The sequence below is a fragment of the Triturus cristatus genome, chromosome 4_1 (assembly GCF_964204655.1).
Source record: "Triturus cristatus chromosome 4_1, aTriCri1.1, whole genome shotgun sequence".
NCBI classification, from domain to species: Eukaryota; Metazoa; Chordata; class Amphibia; order Caudata; family Salamandridae; genus Triturus; species Triturus cristatus.
In genome coordinates, this window is record NC_140585.1 from 498,038,422 (window position 1) to 498,055,782 (window position 17,361).

At 43.0% G+C, this 17,361-nt stretch overlaps 1 protein-coding gene across 5 annotated transcripts in view; it reads right to left on the reverse strand.

Moving 5' to 3' along the window:
* The window catches only part of ABCC9 (ATP binding cassette subfamily C member 9), a 947,014-nt gene that overhangs the window by 62,783 nt on the left and 866,870 nt on the right, over positions 1-17,361 (reverse strand). For all 5 annotated transcript variants that reach the window (XM_085652729.1, XM_085652730.1, XM_085652727.1 and 2 more), the window contains 2 exons: positions 8,136-8,269; positions 6,117-6,179 (listed from right to left, as the gene is read on the reverse strand). In XM_085652729.1, coding sequence (XP_085508855.1) covers positions 6,117-6,179; positions 8,136-8,269 — 197 coding nt within the window. The remainder of the gene's footprint in view (positions 1-6,116; positions 6,180-8,135; positions 8,270-17,361) is intronic.

The following is a 17,361-nucleotide window of genomic DNA, read 5'->3' on the forward strand; positions in this document are numbered from 1 at the left end:
ATAATGGTTTATATCTGGTAGAATTGTGTCAGTTATGGCATAATAGTTCTAATGGCATAATAATGATAACCCTTGACTATTTTGGGCATTCTTGGTCTAGTTGTGGCATACAGACCGCCATCAATGAAGTATTGAGAGCATGACTGGCCTACTTTTAGCACTCTTTGGCATAAGGGTGCCAACCCCTGCATAATCATGGCCATGGCTATGTGGTGGCCACCCTGGCCCTTATGGTGTTCAGCCTTGGCACAGTGGTGACCATGGTATAATGGTGGGCATTATTGGCATAATACAGACAACCTCAGTGCTCTTGTGAGCAACCATGGCCATTTGAAGCAATTGGTACATGTGAGTAGGCAAAAATAAAATGACGAGCTGATGTGTGAGCAACGTGTATTTACGAAAAATTTTAACTGATATCTTAAAGGCAAAAATATGTTTTTTCAATAAATAGTTTTCTTCTGGGAAATTGAATTTGTTTGCCCAAAATAGAAAGTGGTATTTGATAGAAAGAATATGTGTATTTTCAGAAACTGATGTGCTGAGGAAGACAAAATATTGCAATTCAAAACAAGTTTAAATTTGAAAGTTAAATGATACTTTCAACTAAGTTGGGGTACTTATTACTGTGGCTATTTCCTTGGTACCAGAGGGCATGTCAAGATTTGAATATTACTTCATTATTCAGGTGGAGGCGTTTCCTATTGGTATTCTCGTCTGGAATATTTGGGCGGTCACTACTGATACTGCTGCTTACAGAGGCCAAAGTGTAATGTTAACACATGTTATCACTATTTTACAGTTATAAAATTTGCCAGTATCTCTGGCAGACTTTCCATGAGCAGAAGTACTTCTCACTACAGAAAAGGTTGGAGACCCCTGCTTCAATGTTTAGGCCTATGAAAACCTATGAACTGGCACTTAGGTTACAGAGAACTGGCCTCTGATCGCAGAGGTATACATCAGGATTAATTGCTCTCACAGGCTCATGCATCTGTCAGAAAATATATTCCACACAGTACACAGAAGTTACAGGCTCAGGCCCATGACAGCTGAGCTGTCATTCAGGTTATAGGTTCTGACGTGTCTGACAGCAAAATTGTCCTTATACAGACCTAATGATAGCAAGCCTAGAACCCCAAAGCTATCCTTCAAGTGACAGGTAATCTGTAGGCTCAAGTGTATGAAAGTAAAGTTATTCCACTGATGACCTTACAGGCTCAGACCTCTGACAACAGAGTGAACTCTCAGGTTAGAAAAATAATACATGCTCAGACTTCAGGTAGCAGAGCTATAGGTAGGGAGACCTCGTAAGTCGCGGGCAGTGGGCCAAAGCCCCATTTGTGAAACAAACTTGAAATGGAGAACTCAAAAGACAAACTGTACATCCCTTCATAATCATAAGGAGTGCAACATATGTGCACCACTAAATTGTGCTACTTCTTATTTATTTATGGCACAAACAAAGTCGGGGCTACAATTTTAATCTCTGTGTTTTAAATGTTTATATAATGCCTTGATGTCACTTCCCAAGCACTTAGGTTCTTTAACCATATAGACATGGATGCAAGCAGATATTCTTCTAGGTTGTGCATTGCAGTGTGTTCAGCTATCTGTCCCATTTATTTAGGTTTATAGAAAGCAATGGCAAAAAAGGCCATCGAGCCTTTCCTTTAGTGAAGTACCCACAACAATACTAATTGGTGAAGAGTTTATTTTCAGTTGAACCCTGACTCTTACTGTTCAGTATAAGTCACAGGCTAATTCAGTTTGTATCCATGTGCACAGGGACACTTAAAGGATTTTAGGGGCTCAGGGCCAAATATAATTTGGGACTCCCTGCACAGAACAAGTCTGAATTAATTATTCATTTTCAGTTCATTCGTGCACTCAGCAACTTTGATCGGATCATTGGCAACCCTCTTCCTTGGCTTGGCTCCATTTGGGACCAACCTTGGAACAAACAGTCTCTCTGTCTGGCTGGCAACAGAGAAGCCGAAACACCAGATGAGTGAACAAGGTAGCTGCATGTGGACTCTTGCCTGACTTTTGGGCCTGTCCATACAGAGGTTTTGGTATGTTAACTGCACTCCTGTCTTGGCTCTATGAGGAACATGAACTCTATACTGTGATCGCATAGACTCAGCAGGTCCACTAGATGGACATTGCAGCAATAGAGGGAGCATATAATGTTGCTCCTCACTGCACATTGATAGTTGGCCTGCACTCAGGCCCTACTTGATGAAGTGGTCTCCAGCTGGATTGCACCAGAAAAGCAGACATACTAGTGATCTGAGCAAGTCTTCTACCAACAATGTGTGGTGTAGCTAGTGTGTCAGCACCATTTGGGCATAGAGCGGTGATTTTGTTTGTTGCACTGCCTGAGCTACGTGGGACTGGTATTTAGAGTCAGTTAGCACTAGACTGAAATCACAGTTTGGCAGCAGCTCTTAAAGGTCGATGCAGTTAAAAAGGATCACAAAATGCCAATTTCCACTGCACATTAGATGGTGTATGCTGCATGAAGACAAAGGCCCAGGGACGTAGCAACTAATGGTGCAGCAAGTGCAGTTCACTGGGGTCTAGAGCCCCAGGGGGGCAGTGATTCCTGATGAATGCTGTATTTTACTACCACAATAGCAGTTAAAGGGGCCATTTTCTTTACTTGCACTAGGGCCCATTACATTCTTGCCATACTAATGCAAAGACCTGTGCAGTTTAATTGGGGCTAAATGCTTGCTGAATCTAACTAGAATCGGTCTGTGCCGGCTAAAGCAAAGAAAGTAAGTGAACAAACTGATTATTTGAAAACTCTATACAGTCTGGGACTGTTACAAACCTTTAACAAGGGGGGGGCCTTAAAAAGTGGGGGCCCTGGTCAAGCACCCCTTTTCCCACACCTTAAAACATCTCTATCATTGCAATCGGAAGGCAATATGGCAACTATTTACTTTTCCGTTAGAAGTGTGCTGCAAATACACCACAACAGGTGGACACAAAGGCCTACAAAGTAACTAAGGGTCTCAGTTAATGGATTACAGGAGACTCAGTAAAGGTGCTGTAACCAGATAGCAGAGAGCCCACGAAAAGTATGGGCCGAAAAATGCATGCATGATTGATGTATGGAACACCTTTTCAGTGCTCTTGCTTTCAGAGTATTATTTATGCACATACATCAGCTGGCATAGCAGCTTAACTGGGCGTCACTGAAGACAGAAGAAAGCTGTGTATCCCCTATGGGCAGATCTGCAAACATTTTCTGTAGTACATGCTCCTTGACCCTCGTGTAACTCATGGCGATCTTTAAAAGAACACCTATAAGTTGTCCACCATAAGGTAGGAGAAAACTCCCAGCATGTTAGGAACACTTGTGATGTGGATAATGACAATGCAGGTTATATTAAAGAGTAATAAGAACAATATCGAGACACAAGAATATTCAGTCAAAAATATAATTTATAGAAATATAGAATATACATACTTTGCATGTAAACTACAAAAATATTAGTGTAAAAATACTGTGGAACTGAATATCATCAAAAAAGGTCACTCAATCAATCAATCAATCAATCATATGGTACTTATAAAGTACAGCTTATCACCTGCAGGGGTATTCAGCTGCTGTGCTGTGGAGTTAGTCAAAGAGCCAGGTCTTGAGTCCCTTCCTGAAGTGGGTGAGAGAGGGTGAGGTGTGGAGGTGGGGGGGAAGGGTGTTCCAGGACTTGGCGATTTGGAGGGAGAAGCCGCATCCTCTAGTATAGCAAAAGTGGAAGCATGGCACCTGTGCAAGAGCTAAATGAGCAGAGCATAGATTACTGTGAGTTAGGGGGAAATTCAGGCGATGGTTCATATAGGCGGTCCTTGGTCATGGAGGGCTTTGTAGGTGTGGGTCAGGAGCTTGAACTGGCATTTTTTCTGGATCGGGAGCCAGTGGAGCCCTTACAGGTGCTGGGTGATATTGGTCCTCTTTGGCAGATTGAGGGTCAGCCTGGCTGCTGCAATCAAGATTATCTGGAGTCTCTTCATGAGTTTGTGGTTGGGCCTGCATAGAGTGTGTTGCTGTAGTTCAGCTGGCTGGTGACGAGGGCCTGCATCACAGTTTTCCTGGTGCTGTTGGGGAGCCACTTGAAGACTTTGCAGAGCATGTGGAGAGTGTGAAATCAGGCTGAGGAGACAGCGTTGACCTGACGATTCACTGAGAGTTTGCTGTCCAGGATGATGCAGAGGTTGCGGGCATGGTCTTTCAGAGTAGGGGTGGGTCAGAGTTTCGATGGCCAGCAGGAGTCATTCCAGAAGGAGGTTGTCTACAGAAGATCAGTACATTTGTCTGTGTCTGTGTTGAGCTTCAGGCAGTTGTTCTTCATTCAGGGTGAGATGTTCTTCATTCAGTTGTGGAGGTTGGTCTTTATCATGGTGGTGTCCACTGAGAGCAAGAAGATGAGCTGGGTGTCGTCGGCATAGGAGAAGATGTGGATGTTGTGTGTTCTTAAAATGTCCCCAAGTGGTGTCATGTAGATGTTGAAGAGGGTTGGACTGAGGTATGAGCCTTGAGGGAAGCCGCAGATGGTATGCTTGGGTTTAGAGGTGAAGGGAGGGAGACAAATTCTCTGGGTGATCCCCATGAGAAAGGAAGCCATCCATTTGAGTGTGTTGTCTGTGATTCAGATGTGGTGCAGTCAATTGATGAGTGTGTGGTGGGAGACGGTGTCAGAGGCTGTGGAGAGATTGAGAAGGATAAGGGTGACTGATTCTCCTCTTTCGAATAGGGTGCGGATGTTGTCTGTTCCAGCGATCGGTGCTCTATCGGTGCTGTGATTGGCTCTGAATCCTAATTGAGAAGGGTCCAGCAGTTTGTTTCTCTCCAGGTGTTCGGGGGGTTGTAGGTGGACGGCCTTTTTCAGTACTTGGCGGGAAACTGGAGCACTGAGAAGGGACAGTAGTTCTGCAGCTTGCTGGGGTCTGCAGAGGGTTTCTTGAGGAGCAGTCTGATCGCTTTGTGTTTCCAGGCATTGGGAAAGGTGGATGTGGTGATGGAGGTCTTAAGGATGTTGATGAGCTGGTGGTTTGATCTTGTCTCTTCTGAGGTTGAAAAGTCAGTGGAGGCATGGGTTGTTGGGTGCTCCAGAGTGGATAGAGTTCATTAGAGTGTTTACGTTTGGTGTGCTGAGCTGTTCTCATGTGGGGAGTGGGTGGTCGAGTGGGTGGTCAGCAGCAGTGGTTGATGAGATGTTGAGGAGGTCAGTGGGCTGGGGATCGGAGTTTCTGTAGATGGTTGCTATCTTGTTGTGTAAGTGGTTGGCGAGGGCATCACAGAGTTCCTTTGAGGAAGGAATCGAGTTTTCAGTGGCTGAAGGGCACGTGAACTCTCTGACGATGGTGACGAGTTCCTCAGTTTGGTTGGCGCTGGTCTTGATCTGATGTGCCAGTGCTTCTTTTTTCGCAGCTTTGAGCTGGCGGTGGTAGTTGTTGAGGGCCGACTTGAAAGTGGCTTGATCTATGTTGTTCCTTTTGGTTGGCCACATTCTTTCCACAGATAGATAGATAGATAGATAGATAGATAGATAGATAGATAGATAGATAGATAGATAGATAGATAGATAGATAGATAGATAGATAGATAGATAGATAGATAGATAGATAGATAGATAGATAGATAGATAGATAGATAGATAGATAGATAGATAGATTTGCAAATTAATATGAAGCAACATTTAAATATGTGGGTGCATGTAGGTGGGCACATGGTGTGCCCCCCTCCTGCACAACATGGACTACACAGTTCATGCCATGCAGGAACCTGCTTCAGTGCTCCCACGGCGCTGCCTTTTTAAGGCTCAAATATGAGCCTTAGAAAGGCACTGCTGTGGGACTGCCAAAGCATATTACCAGTTTCCTTAACATAACCCTTTCCATTGCGGGCTCACTGCCATGAAAAGAGTTGCACTGAGGAAACTGATAATATGCTTGACTGTGCGCAGTGGTCAGAGGCCGCAATATGCTGGAGGTGCCACTGCGGCACCGCCAAGCATATTACAAGTTTCCTCAATGCGATAATCAGGCCCTTGGTATTAAGACTGCCAGGTGGAATTCTTACAATACTGTAAAGTCATACTTACTGCTATTGTAACCACTGTTCGATCTGAAAAGGCCGTCATAACCACCTTCTGCAAAATATTTTCCTAAAATGAAATCCAAAATACAAATGATCAGATTCATTTAGGAAGCACAAAATGCTCATTTTAAGTTCACACTTAGGAATACATTGCAAACAAATGTATGACATTAAAAATGTATGGGTAGTCCTACACGGTATTGTAATTGGGATAACCCATTACGACACTGCATGCAACTTGAAATTCTTTTATAATGGTAACAACTACCAGCTCTTGAATAATATCTAGGCCTACCACTTATATTTATGGGAAACTATAGAGCATTCATACCACTTACCATGAATTTCATGCTCAATCTATTTATGTTTGCATTTTATATAGTGCCATTACGAACTTAACTGTCTCAAATCACCTTGCACCTGGACCTCAAATCTTGCTAAAGGGATAAATTGATGAACGAGGTAGCCTTGGCTACATGTGTTCTTCATTTGTCTCAGGGGGCCGAGGAAGAGGTGTATTTTCTCCACTTTCCAGATTTCCAGAAGCTGCTCATCGATTGTTAGGTACAACAATAAACAACAATGCTACTTCCTCTTTCTGGTCATGAGGATGATTCCCTTCTTTTGGGAGAATCAAAAAGTTGTCAACTCTAGGGACTATTGGGAAAATAAATGTTTTGTTATGACCTGTATATGACTGTGATCTATCAGGATTGACCTTGTTTATGCCAGTTTTTGCCTCTGTTTCTCACATACGTGTTCTTTGCCGCTATTTTACTACACTGTACGATCAATGGAGCATTGAGTGCCAATACTTTACTATAAGTTATTATTGTAACAGATCTTATGCTCCTTTGATAATGAATTATCTTCATTTGAATATTATTGGAAGAGCTCTTTGATTCATTTTACTTGATTGTGGTAGCCTTTTCAACTCTGACTGTTTTCCAAACATATACCACGTGCAGCATTGTTGTGTATTACTGTATTAAGCCCCAGCTTTAGGAAGGCTTAACAGGCTTCTCCTGTTGTGTGTACTATCAAAGATGTTTAGGTGCAGATGTTAGTGGAAAGTCTGATCAATATTACGCATGCTCGGATTGGAAAAGGTCTCCCACTTTATCATTTGTGCTATCATCAGTGATGACCAAAGTGAGTTGGTTGGCATATCATAGAATCTAAGCGAATGGTAATGCATTACATACTGTAGGAGGTATGGGGGTGCCATGCCAGCTGCACATGGCATGTCAAGGTGCAAAAAATGTAGGCGAATTATCTTCAGCTTAAACTGGTCTTTGACAAGAAGACATAGCAGTTGCTCTAGAAATAGTACCTTATGAGTTTATTTATGTATATATGTTGCTCAGGGTCTTACATTGCTGCAACACAGCACAACTATGCTGAAAACAGGCGTAGAACATGTTATAACACTGTTAAAGAGCATTTGACTGTGAGCATGGTCCAGCATTCATCAGATGCTGGCCTGTGATGTCAGTCAGGGAATGATCACTTAAGTGTCTAAACAGGCAATAAGTTAAATGTTTCTATATCGAGACGGGTCTAGAGCGTTCTGGAGATCTCCAGAAATCTACGACTTTATCAAATTGAGACAGTATTGCAGGATTAATTGTGGCAAGGGGCTGCCGCAAGTGTGTAATGAGGGACAGGTTTATGCAAGCATCCTGGCCTTTGTTTCAGTAACCCTTATAGGCAAAAATGGTCTTTTTAACTTAATTCTTGAATTAGAAGAGAGACGCCTAGACATGTTTAATATGGTGCAAGTTCTGTCATTCCCTGGAAACCGAGTTCTGTTTTTTGAGTGGAGGGGTTTCAAGCTACAAATTAACTTTTGTTCATTAAACATTTTGCTGTAGTCAAACCATGCCATCTGCTACACTGTACAAATGTATTTTTTGTAATTTTTAATACGTTTTTGAAACTGATTTTTACGGAACTGAGAGATAAGGTGTCCTACTACTAACAAAAGCAGATCATTGTGCAATAAAACAAAATGTTTACTCACGGTGGCCATGTCAATAGAGGCAGTAGCTTCATCCATGATAAGTATGCTGCTTTTGCGAACAAATGCCCTTGCCAAGCAGAAGAGCTGTCTCTGGCCCACACTGAAATTTTCTCCACCTTCAGTTACTATGGCATCTATAAGAAAGTGTAGATTATGAGAGTCACTTGTGAGTCTGTGGGACACGCTAGAGGATGTAGGTTGTCATTTTTTGTTGCCTTTTTACGGTGTCATACACAATAAATAAATGCATCGTATTTCTCAGTCCAGCGGTTGTTGCAGGTGCAGTTAGGACAGTGAAAATTAATAAATAATGGTCAATATATTTTAGTAACCTTTAATAGGGATGATTGTGTTATTTCGTTAGGAATTCCAGTAGTATTTGTGTAACACAAATATGGTGGTGCACACATGTACGCTCCATTCACACATACATTTACAGGATGAAAAGAAACTACGCAGTTCCATAGTCACTTACACTTTTAGGGCCTGATTTAAAGTTGGGGGATAAGGGACATTTGCCAAAAAGTGTCAGATGTGCAGTCCACCCACATCTGTGTTCCTTTACCAAGTTCAAAGGACAGGAAAAGGCACCGTCGGCTCTACCATCAGGAGCACCATTTCTGCATGTGAAGGACTGCTGAAGATGTGGGCAGACCTACCTAAGATTATAGTTGCAGAAACGTTTCAGTGGTGCCTCCTCCATGTAACTAAGACCCCCTTATTGACCATAATGAGCTGTCAGAAATCCATACATAAAATGTCCCTCAGGAAATCCCCAGAACATCAGGAAAAGGTTTCATGAGAGTAATGGAAATCTACAGCTGACCAGGCAATGCATTTCAAATGCCTACAAACTGTCTAGAAATGGGACAGGGGCTGTCAGCAGATATTGGAGGAGTTGCCGGGGGTGGGAGAAGAGTGGTGAAGTTATTGGTGTGGGTCATATGGGCTGGAGTAACTGTGCAGTTCAACACCTGCCTCAGTTTATTATTTCCTCCATGATGCAGTAGGCTTAATGAGTCCAACACTGTGCCACAACCTTGGTGGAGTTGGGTTCTTCCGCCACACCAGGAGCCCCATGGCATGCTTGCCAAAGCCTAAATAATGGCATACATCTTCGCTCATTGTAAATTTACTCACTTTTCAACGAAGTATTGGAATCTAAAAGATGCCAAATATTTTAAATTACAAATATACAATAAAAGCAATAGACCACTTTCAAATAAATATTGTTAACAGCTTTAATCATGATCATTCAAAGAACACATTATTGATGTTCTTTAAAACAACAGAGCGACTTGCAACTTTTTCTTTAAAGCATACAGCTTTATGAGTTCCATGAGTTGCTCCTTCTAACCAGCTTGATGGGTTCCTGGCTGCCTTAGAGGTTGCTCTTTGCCTTGTGCATGAACTGGGCCATTTGTCTTCAAAGTGGTAATGCCATCACCTCTTGAAGATCTTGGATTGCATTCTCTCTCCTCTGTGACAAGTGTGAGTGTGCCCACAGAGAGATTTAATCCAGCACCTTTCTCTAGTACCTTCCTTTAGACAATAAAAGGATGCATCTCTTCCCCCTTAATGTGGGTTTGAAGTAGTGGGCACCCCCACCACATCTTGCTTCCACATAATCTCCTAATTCCTGCCTTCATGAGTCCATATGGGTTAGAGCTTTCCCACAGATTACACAGTCCCTCAAACTCTGGATTCAGACTACAGGGCTAATCTTCATGTGTATTGCATCAAACATACAAAGGTAATGGAAGGAATGGTTGCATTGTAACCCGCCTTTCTTTTGGCCACCATGCCACCTCATTTGCTCCCAGCCATATCTAAATCAGTCTTGACCCTGCTCCAGTAACAGTCAGGCCAGAAATGCCCAGCCAGGCCCTCCCTGAACCAAAACAGCCCAAGGACGGTTTTGTATCCGACTGACGAGCCCCCATCAGGGCAAAAACGGTTTGGGTTTTCTTGAGCTCTGGTACCCAGAAGACCTGAGTTTTCAGTTTAAGCTAAACTGTTTCTATTGGAGCAGGACGAAAACTGATTTGCATATGGCTGGGTCTCATCTTTTGTAATGAACAGTAGGAGTTTCCTTAACATTTTAATTAACAGTAGTAGGTGGCAAACACTTTATGAATGTGAGGAGAGAAAGAAAGATTCTCATCCAAGCTTTGACCAGCCACGCTCAGAATGATTTCAATGTCATCCATATAGCACTTGTGGGATAGATGTAAATCCTGGATCATCTCTGCGGGCGGAGCCATGTATAGACTGCATGTGTAGGACACAAAGTATGTTCTTGTGGTACTCATAGAGAGACCCATTTTTTAGTGGACCTGAGGGCGTGATAACTGCTTGACTCCTTCCTCTCATAAAGGAGTGCAACCACTCCAGGGCAACTCTGAGATCTCCAACAACCGCAGGCTTGTCCATCAGAACCGAGTGGCTAACAGTGTCAAAGGCAGCACAGAGGTCAACGGGAATGAGGGCTGCTGGCTGCTATCCCTCCTAGATTCAAGATCAGTCTCCCACACATTTTGGACTGCGATGAGGTCTTCCTGTGTGCTATGAGACTGGCGGAAGACAGGTTACCTGGAACTGGGTGAAGAGCTGTTAGATGTAAACTGACATAGTTTCTTGTTTACTTAATTCTCAGTCACTGAGGCACAGAGTGCATGAAAGGAAATATGGTAGGAACTACAGGGTTCAGTGCAGGTTTTTATTTTTTTCATAACAGCAAAATACATGCATTTTTCCAAACTTCCAGCAGCTTACTGGACCTATAAAATGCCCTTATTAGCTGACTCAGAGGAGTACAAGTAATTGGTATCACCAAATGGAAAATATGAGATGGGAAAGGGGTCATCTGTGATCCAGAGTTAACAGTATACATAATTTAAAAAACAGCCTCCACAGAGATGGGATATGAACCATAAAGCCAAAATGTATGGCCAATATTCTGTCTGTTTGTGCGCAGCAGCATGCACGCATGAGACTCACTTCAATGCTTCCACATGTATCTCTGACTTGCATGTTGGGTTCTTATTTTGTGCTCAAAACTCAGCTAGTATCACATATTCTCATAATATTGGACTCTGAAACAAGCTGAACGATATCAACAAAGATGGTGGGCGAATTATAGGCACTCGAGATTTTCCCTCCCAGCACCCACCCTGCTCCCTCAAAAGTACGGTGGGCCTTATTTATGAAAACTGTTGCATTGCTGCCTGAAAACAGCGGTGCAACAGTTTTCACTGCGCCCTCCTTGCGACATGATGGATGCATCATATTTACTGTATGACGCATCATGTTGCAAGGAATGACAGCTACGTCAGTATTACTGACGTAACCGTCTTCGCAAAACTGACGCATTGCTAGAGTTGTGCCGGAAGCATGACGCAACTCCAGCAATGCACGGGGAGGGCTATGACTATAGCACTGCATCACCCTTATGCCTGCTATGAGGCGGGCGTAAGGATTTGACTCAGCGGCGTCCTAGAAGTGGCAGAGTGAAATCTTATAGATTTCACTCCGCCACTTTTATGAGGCTTTCTTGCGCTGAAAGCCCACGCTGCATACATTGCACCTGACGCAGGTATAATGTGGCGCAGGGCTTTACAAGGTGACGCATCTGCCTGGTTTCGTCACCTTGTAAATATGGTGCACCGTGGTGCATTGTTTATGCTGCCGCTGCATCACAAGAAGTGCCGCAACGGTGGTACAAAATTGTCCCAAGGGGCCTACAAATGAGCCCTTGTGTTTGTAGCTTCCACGTGGAATATGGTGCTCTTTGATGCCACTTGGACATGGTGTCCTCAGCAAGTTTTCTTATCTCGCTTTGTCAGCTTGACAGACACGAATATCAGTGTCAACAAAACTTCCATACTAAATACCTGAAAAGACAAGGTGGGAGAGTCCGTAAACATCAATACTGCCGGAGTCTGAGTGCAATGCTGTTTCCCCAAGGTGCTTCAAGTGCCCAAGCCTTTGAGAGAGAATTAGGCTGTTGGCAGTTGGGTCTGGTATCTTGTGACACCTCAAAAGCTAATGGACTCTTTCATCCTTCATTGGAGGGCACCTGAGAGATCTGCTTGGGTCCCACCTCGATAGGGAGGTGATAGAAAAGTATCATAATTCTCCAAAAGCGAATGTGCATAGCAGTAGAGCCCACATCAGTTGAAGGGTGACAAACCAGCTCCTAGAAACATACCCTGCATGTCCTTAGGCTACCAGCAAAATTAAGCAGTGTTATTGAAGTGCATTTAAAAAATATTTAAGCACATCTTAAACCCCCCAAAAAAGACATCAGCAAAGCCGCTAAGGAATATGCACAGGTCTGGTGGCTCAGTGGACTAATACTTCCACGGCAGGGGCCTGTGTTTGATCTCATGGTCACAGGTTCAAATTCCGGAAGTCCACTCAGTCTTTTATCCATTTGAGATCTGTTATTCAGCGCCTGGGTGAACATGCGCTTTACAAATAGACGTTATGTTATGCCAACTATTCTACAAAAAAGGGTGCATTATTCATTTTATTATACCATGTACATATTGTTTTGCCTCACAAGAAATTCGATGGCATATGTCACAGAACACATGGCCATCATATCATGCTAGAGATGGCTACCTTGATTGTGCTATGCTAGACTTTGTGGTGGGAAAGGCCGCTTGCTCCTTTTCCAGCTGCATCATTGGGCCTGACCAGCGATCACTTAAATACACAGGCCAGCATTAAAGATTTTTTTAAATTTACACCTGGCCCACGCTGGCTGCCTGTACTCCCCAGCTGCTGGCTTCACATAGAGTGCTGCTTGGCTTATTTCATGTCATTGATGCTCCCGGTCCTGAGCCCCATTCCCACCGAATGGCAAAGCCTGATTAAAATCTAGGCCCAACATAATCCCCATTATTTCCCTATTACATAATTTTGTTGCCAAGGGTCCTGGTAATTACGATGATGGGAAATATTGGGGATTTACAAATCGTTAGGGAATAACAGGGGGAATCAGTGCCTCTATAATGAATACTGCATCTGTTTCGACTGCAGGGGAAATCTCCCTGTGAAACACATGCCTTCTAATCAATCCCCGGCTGCCTTTCCTCTCCTGTGTCCATCTCTTACCTATTGATGTCATCTCCCTTTTCCCCCTCAATCTGGGTCACCAGACTCCTTTTTTTCTCTAAATTTCTTTCTGTGCTGTCTCTTTCTCATCTGCCTCTTTAAAAAATATCTCTCATGTACCTCTTTATCATCTCTGCCTTTCTCTCTCTCTCACACACACACTTATCTTTTGCTCTGTATTTTTCTCTTGCATGCACACACAGCTGTCTTGTTCTCACTTTACTGTTTTCAAACATATTTTCCTCTGTTCAGCGTTGTCTCAGCCGTAGCTTTCTCTTATACTTCACTCTCTCACTCTCTTGCTGTCTCTCTCTCTCTCACACACACATACGCACACAGATCTGTCTTTTTCTCAAATTGTTCCTTTAGAACCCAGTTGTCTCGTCTCCCATTATCTCCCTCACCATCTCTCACATACATGCGCAGGCGCACACACCGCTGTCTCACACATAGACACACCATCTGTCTCTCACCTTTTCTTCAAAACCCGTCTCTCGGAAGCATTATGTTCCCTTATCCTTACCATTTCACATTCTCCTTTGAACCTCTTGTGAACCTCTTTCTCCACTGAAGCTGGGGCGTCCTCTCTACACCACCAGCAACAGAAAATACAATTTGCAAATATCTTTCTTTCTCCTGGGATATTCTCTTTTCTGGAACAGCAGGCTGTAGCTAGAAATGGCCAATCTGTATTTGGACTGGCGTTGACAGTCTCGCAGTGGCACTCCAGTTACAGAGGGGACCTAGGGCCCCCCTCCATTATGGGGAAACCTGGGGGCCGCTGCATCCCTCCTTCTCCCCAGACTTACCACACTTGGCCTTCAGATAGGTATTCTTGAAGTTGGTTCCCTGATCCGAAAAAAATCCTTCTGCAGTCAATCCAGGTAAAAATACTCATTACAGGAGTCACCAGGGAACACACAACTGAGAGGCACTCAGTCAGGGTACCTTTGCCATCGTCAAACACAACAAGCAGGTACCTTGGTAGGAACATCCTAAGACCCATAATGTCAATTCCCATCCGCTCAGAGCAATCTATGATAGTACGAAATGACAACAGGGGAGCCTCGGTTTGACCACTCTTCTGCCACATGGAGCACAGCGACCAACAGAAATTTGGGAAGCATGCTTTCTAAGTCTTCTAGACATTGGGGTGCTCTGTAAGAGGGACCTCATGGTCTAGGGTCATTGAGATCCTACTGTGACACTCTGGCACCACTGCTTTAGCTGGCATAATTTGTGAGGTTACTGGCTCAATGCAGGGCCGGACTGGGAATCCAAAACAGCCCTGGCACATTTTGTCGGACCAGCCCCCATACGCTGCATAGCGAGTGAGTGCAGTGAGCGAGCCTGACCTCTACAAATGGGCAAGGAGAGGTTCTGCTCCAAGGCAATTTGGGGAAAATGGCAAACATAGTGCATTCTACAACACATTTTTCATTATATATTCAATTGCATTAGTTTTCAAAGAATAGTAATGATGACCTTGCACTGCACCAGGATATGGCAATCTTTAATGGGGCTCTTCAATATTCCCTCCCTATCATCCTCCAGCAGTGCCTCTCATCTTTCCATAGCACCTCTCTCACATGAATGTAATATGTTTTATAATGCCTCTCATATCAGTGTAGGGTTTCGGAGCATTTTACATCACACACACATACAGAGACAATGAGTCATACATTTGTAAATCAGTGCATAGAAAATGTTACATAAGACAAAGTGGACTGCAAGGTGTAGGATTCACATGTCATCCATACCGGTAGGCATTTTGTAAGAGTGCTTGGTCTCGGAATGTATAAACTCAGGATTCAGAACGTAACAAAGTGGTTAAGGTTGGCTTTACTAATAAGAATTTATTTCTAAAAAAAAAAAAACTTTTTAGCCATATTAAGATAATGAAAGACTGGGAAAAAAACACAACTTTCTAACCTAGATTACAATTGTATCTTAGGAACTGCACAGTAACAAAAGGATCTCTGTCACAAAAGCAGTAACCCACTGAGCTATGCATATAAGATATTGTTCTGTGATCTGCATAGTACACGTTCTTTGTAGCAGGCATAGTAACCCTCTGTGCTACCTTAGATGAGTTAAAACCTGCCACAAGACAAAACTCCAAGAGATATCTTGTCACTTTTATTGTTGCCTGAAAACTGCTGTATATAGAAGGAACTCTGAAGTGCTTTTAAAACTGCTGCTTTGCTACAAAACCCACCCTCAATAACAAAAGCGACCCCTTCCAGCCTCCTGGAGAAAATCCAGATGTCTGGTACCGCCAGTCCAGCCTTGGCTCAGTGCATAGAAATCTACTGTTCCAGAAGACCCTGAAACACTTGTTCACTTTTCCTACAGTTAGATCTCAGCTTGGCGTTAAAGACTGCCATTAAGATGCACTTTTGATGAAGATTTCTAGAATTGTTTATGTCGAGACTATTCTCCTGAAGCAGCTCATACAATTCATGGATTTCATTTTTAGGGCTGACACTATGACCCAGGGGATTCCTCAGATGTTGTACCTGGTGAGATTAAGTTATCCAAGCACTCCTCAACAGACTCCACATTGGCAGGGTGCAAATGCAGTTTATCTTGGCTTTCCAGGACTATTGGTACAGGACTAGGTCTATCAAAATGCTTCAACAGCCTGCATGTAGTAAATCAGCTCACATCACTCCTATCTCTATGAAATCATTACCAAAGAGACAGCCAAATCCTGGCAGGTCACCTAAGAGACCGTTCATTGTGAGATTGTCTTACACTCCTACCTTAACCGGCACAGTTTCTTACCTTCAAGATGATGACTGCTGGTAGAATTTTCTGGAATCTGCAAATCTTGTTGTAAGCAGTGCAGCAGTAACTATACACTGCTCAAAATCATATAGTTAGCAATGCGATCCACACGAAAAGGAGCCCTGATAGGCAATTACCCTCTTGCCATCAATGAGTACATTGGTAATGAAGTGGTGAGACGTTTTTCACTTGAGAATGAATCTTGGGGTAGTTCCACACCTTTACGGAGACCATGACACCCATGCCAAAATTATAGTTTTGCAATCAATGTCAAAGACTAGGGTTGTAGTGTGGAATCCTGAGGTTTCACGGAGCTGCCAGTTTTCTTAGTTAAATTGGTAGGGAAATGCTTGAAGCTCCTGGCTCTGGGAAATATTTCAGAGATTTCTCCCCAGGTTTGGCATCAATGCATTTTTAGAAAGACTTTTCAAATATTTCTGAACCGGTGAATGCCTGACTTATGTGCAGGTCGCCCTGATTTCAGTGTTTAATGTTTTTTGCAGCGTTTAGTGGTGTTTTCTTAGTGTTTTCCAAACCTTTTGAAATCTGTGCTTATCAGTGTTTATGCAGCTTCCTGAATCTCAAAACAGAAAAAAATGAGTTTTTACAGTGTTTAAAAGACATGTTTTTACAGTGACTGTTTTAAAGCACGTATTTAATTTATAGGAGAAGGTATATAGGGTATGTAGCGTCTTCCCGTTGGGAGTGTGTCCAATGGACTTAAGTTAGACTGTTTTAAGGATAAGAAAGTCTATGCGTTGTATTCTCACTCACCACTCATTATCCTCTTTCAAATCTTATTCCCTCTCACAGTCACTCTGTCAGGACTCTGCCTGCTATACAGGTCTATTACTAGATTTTTTTTTTTTTAAAGTGCTAAATTTGTGTGTTTAATATACAAATTCCTGGACACAGTTGATGGTCATTTGCATGCTCATTACTGAATATTATGACAGTGTAGGGGTGGTTAACTCAATCAATAGCATAGTACCTTGGGAAACATTCAACAGCTTGAGCTACACTACATTAATTTGTAGCCCTGCATTATAAGGCACCTGAAACTTTATTTTTCAGCATGCTTGCCACTGCTTTTGTGCACTCGTTTACCCGACTACATAAGATGGTACTTCTATTTTGTGGGTATTTATAACTACAGAATGTCCCTATGGCAAATGTCTCATTTACAATGGGAACACTCAAGTCCCAAAATGCAACACGTATTTTGGGATTTGAAATGTGGCTGTTAACATTGTAACTACGGGCTCTAAACACCTGCATTAAATTGCAGTTGGGTAAAAAGCCATGATTAGCTGAA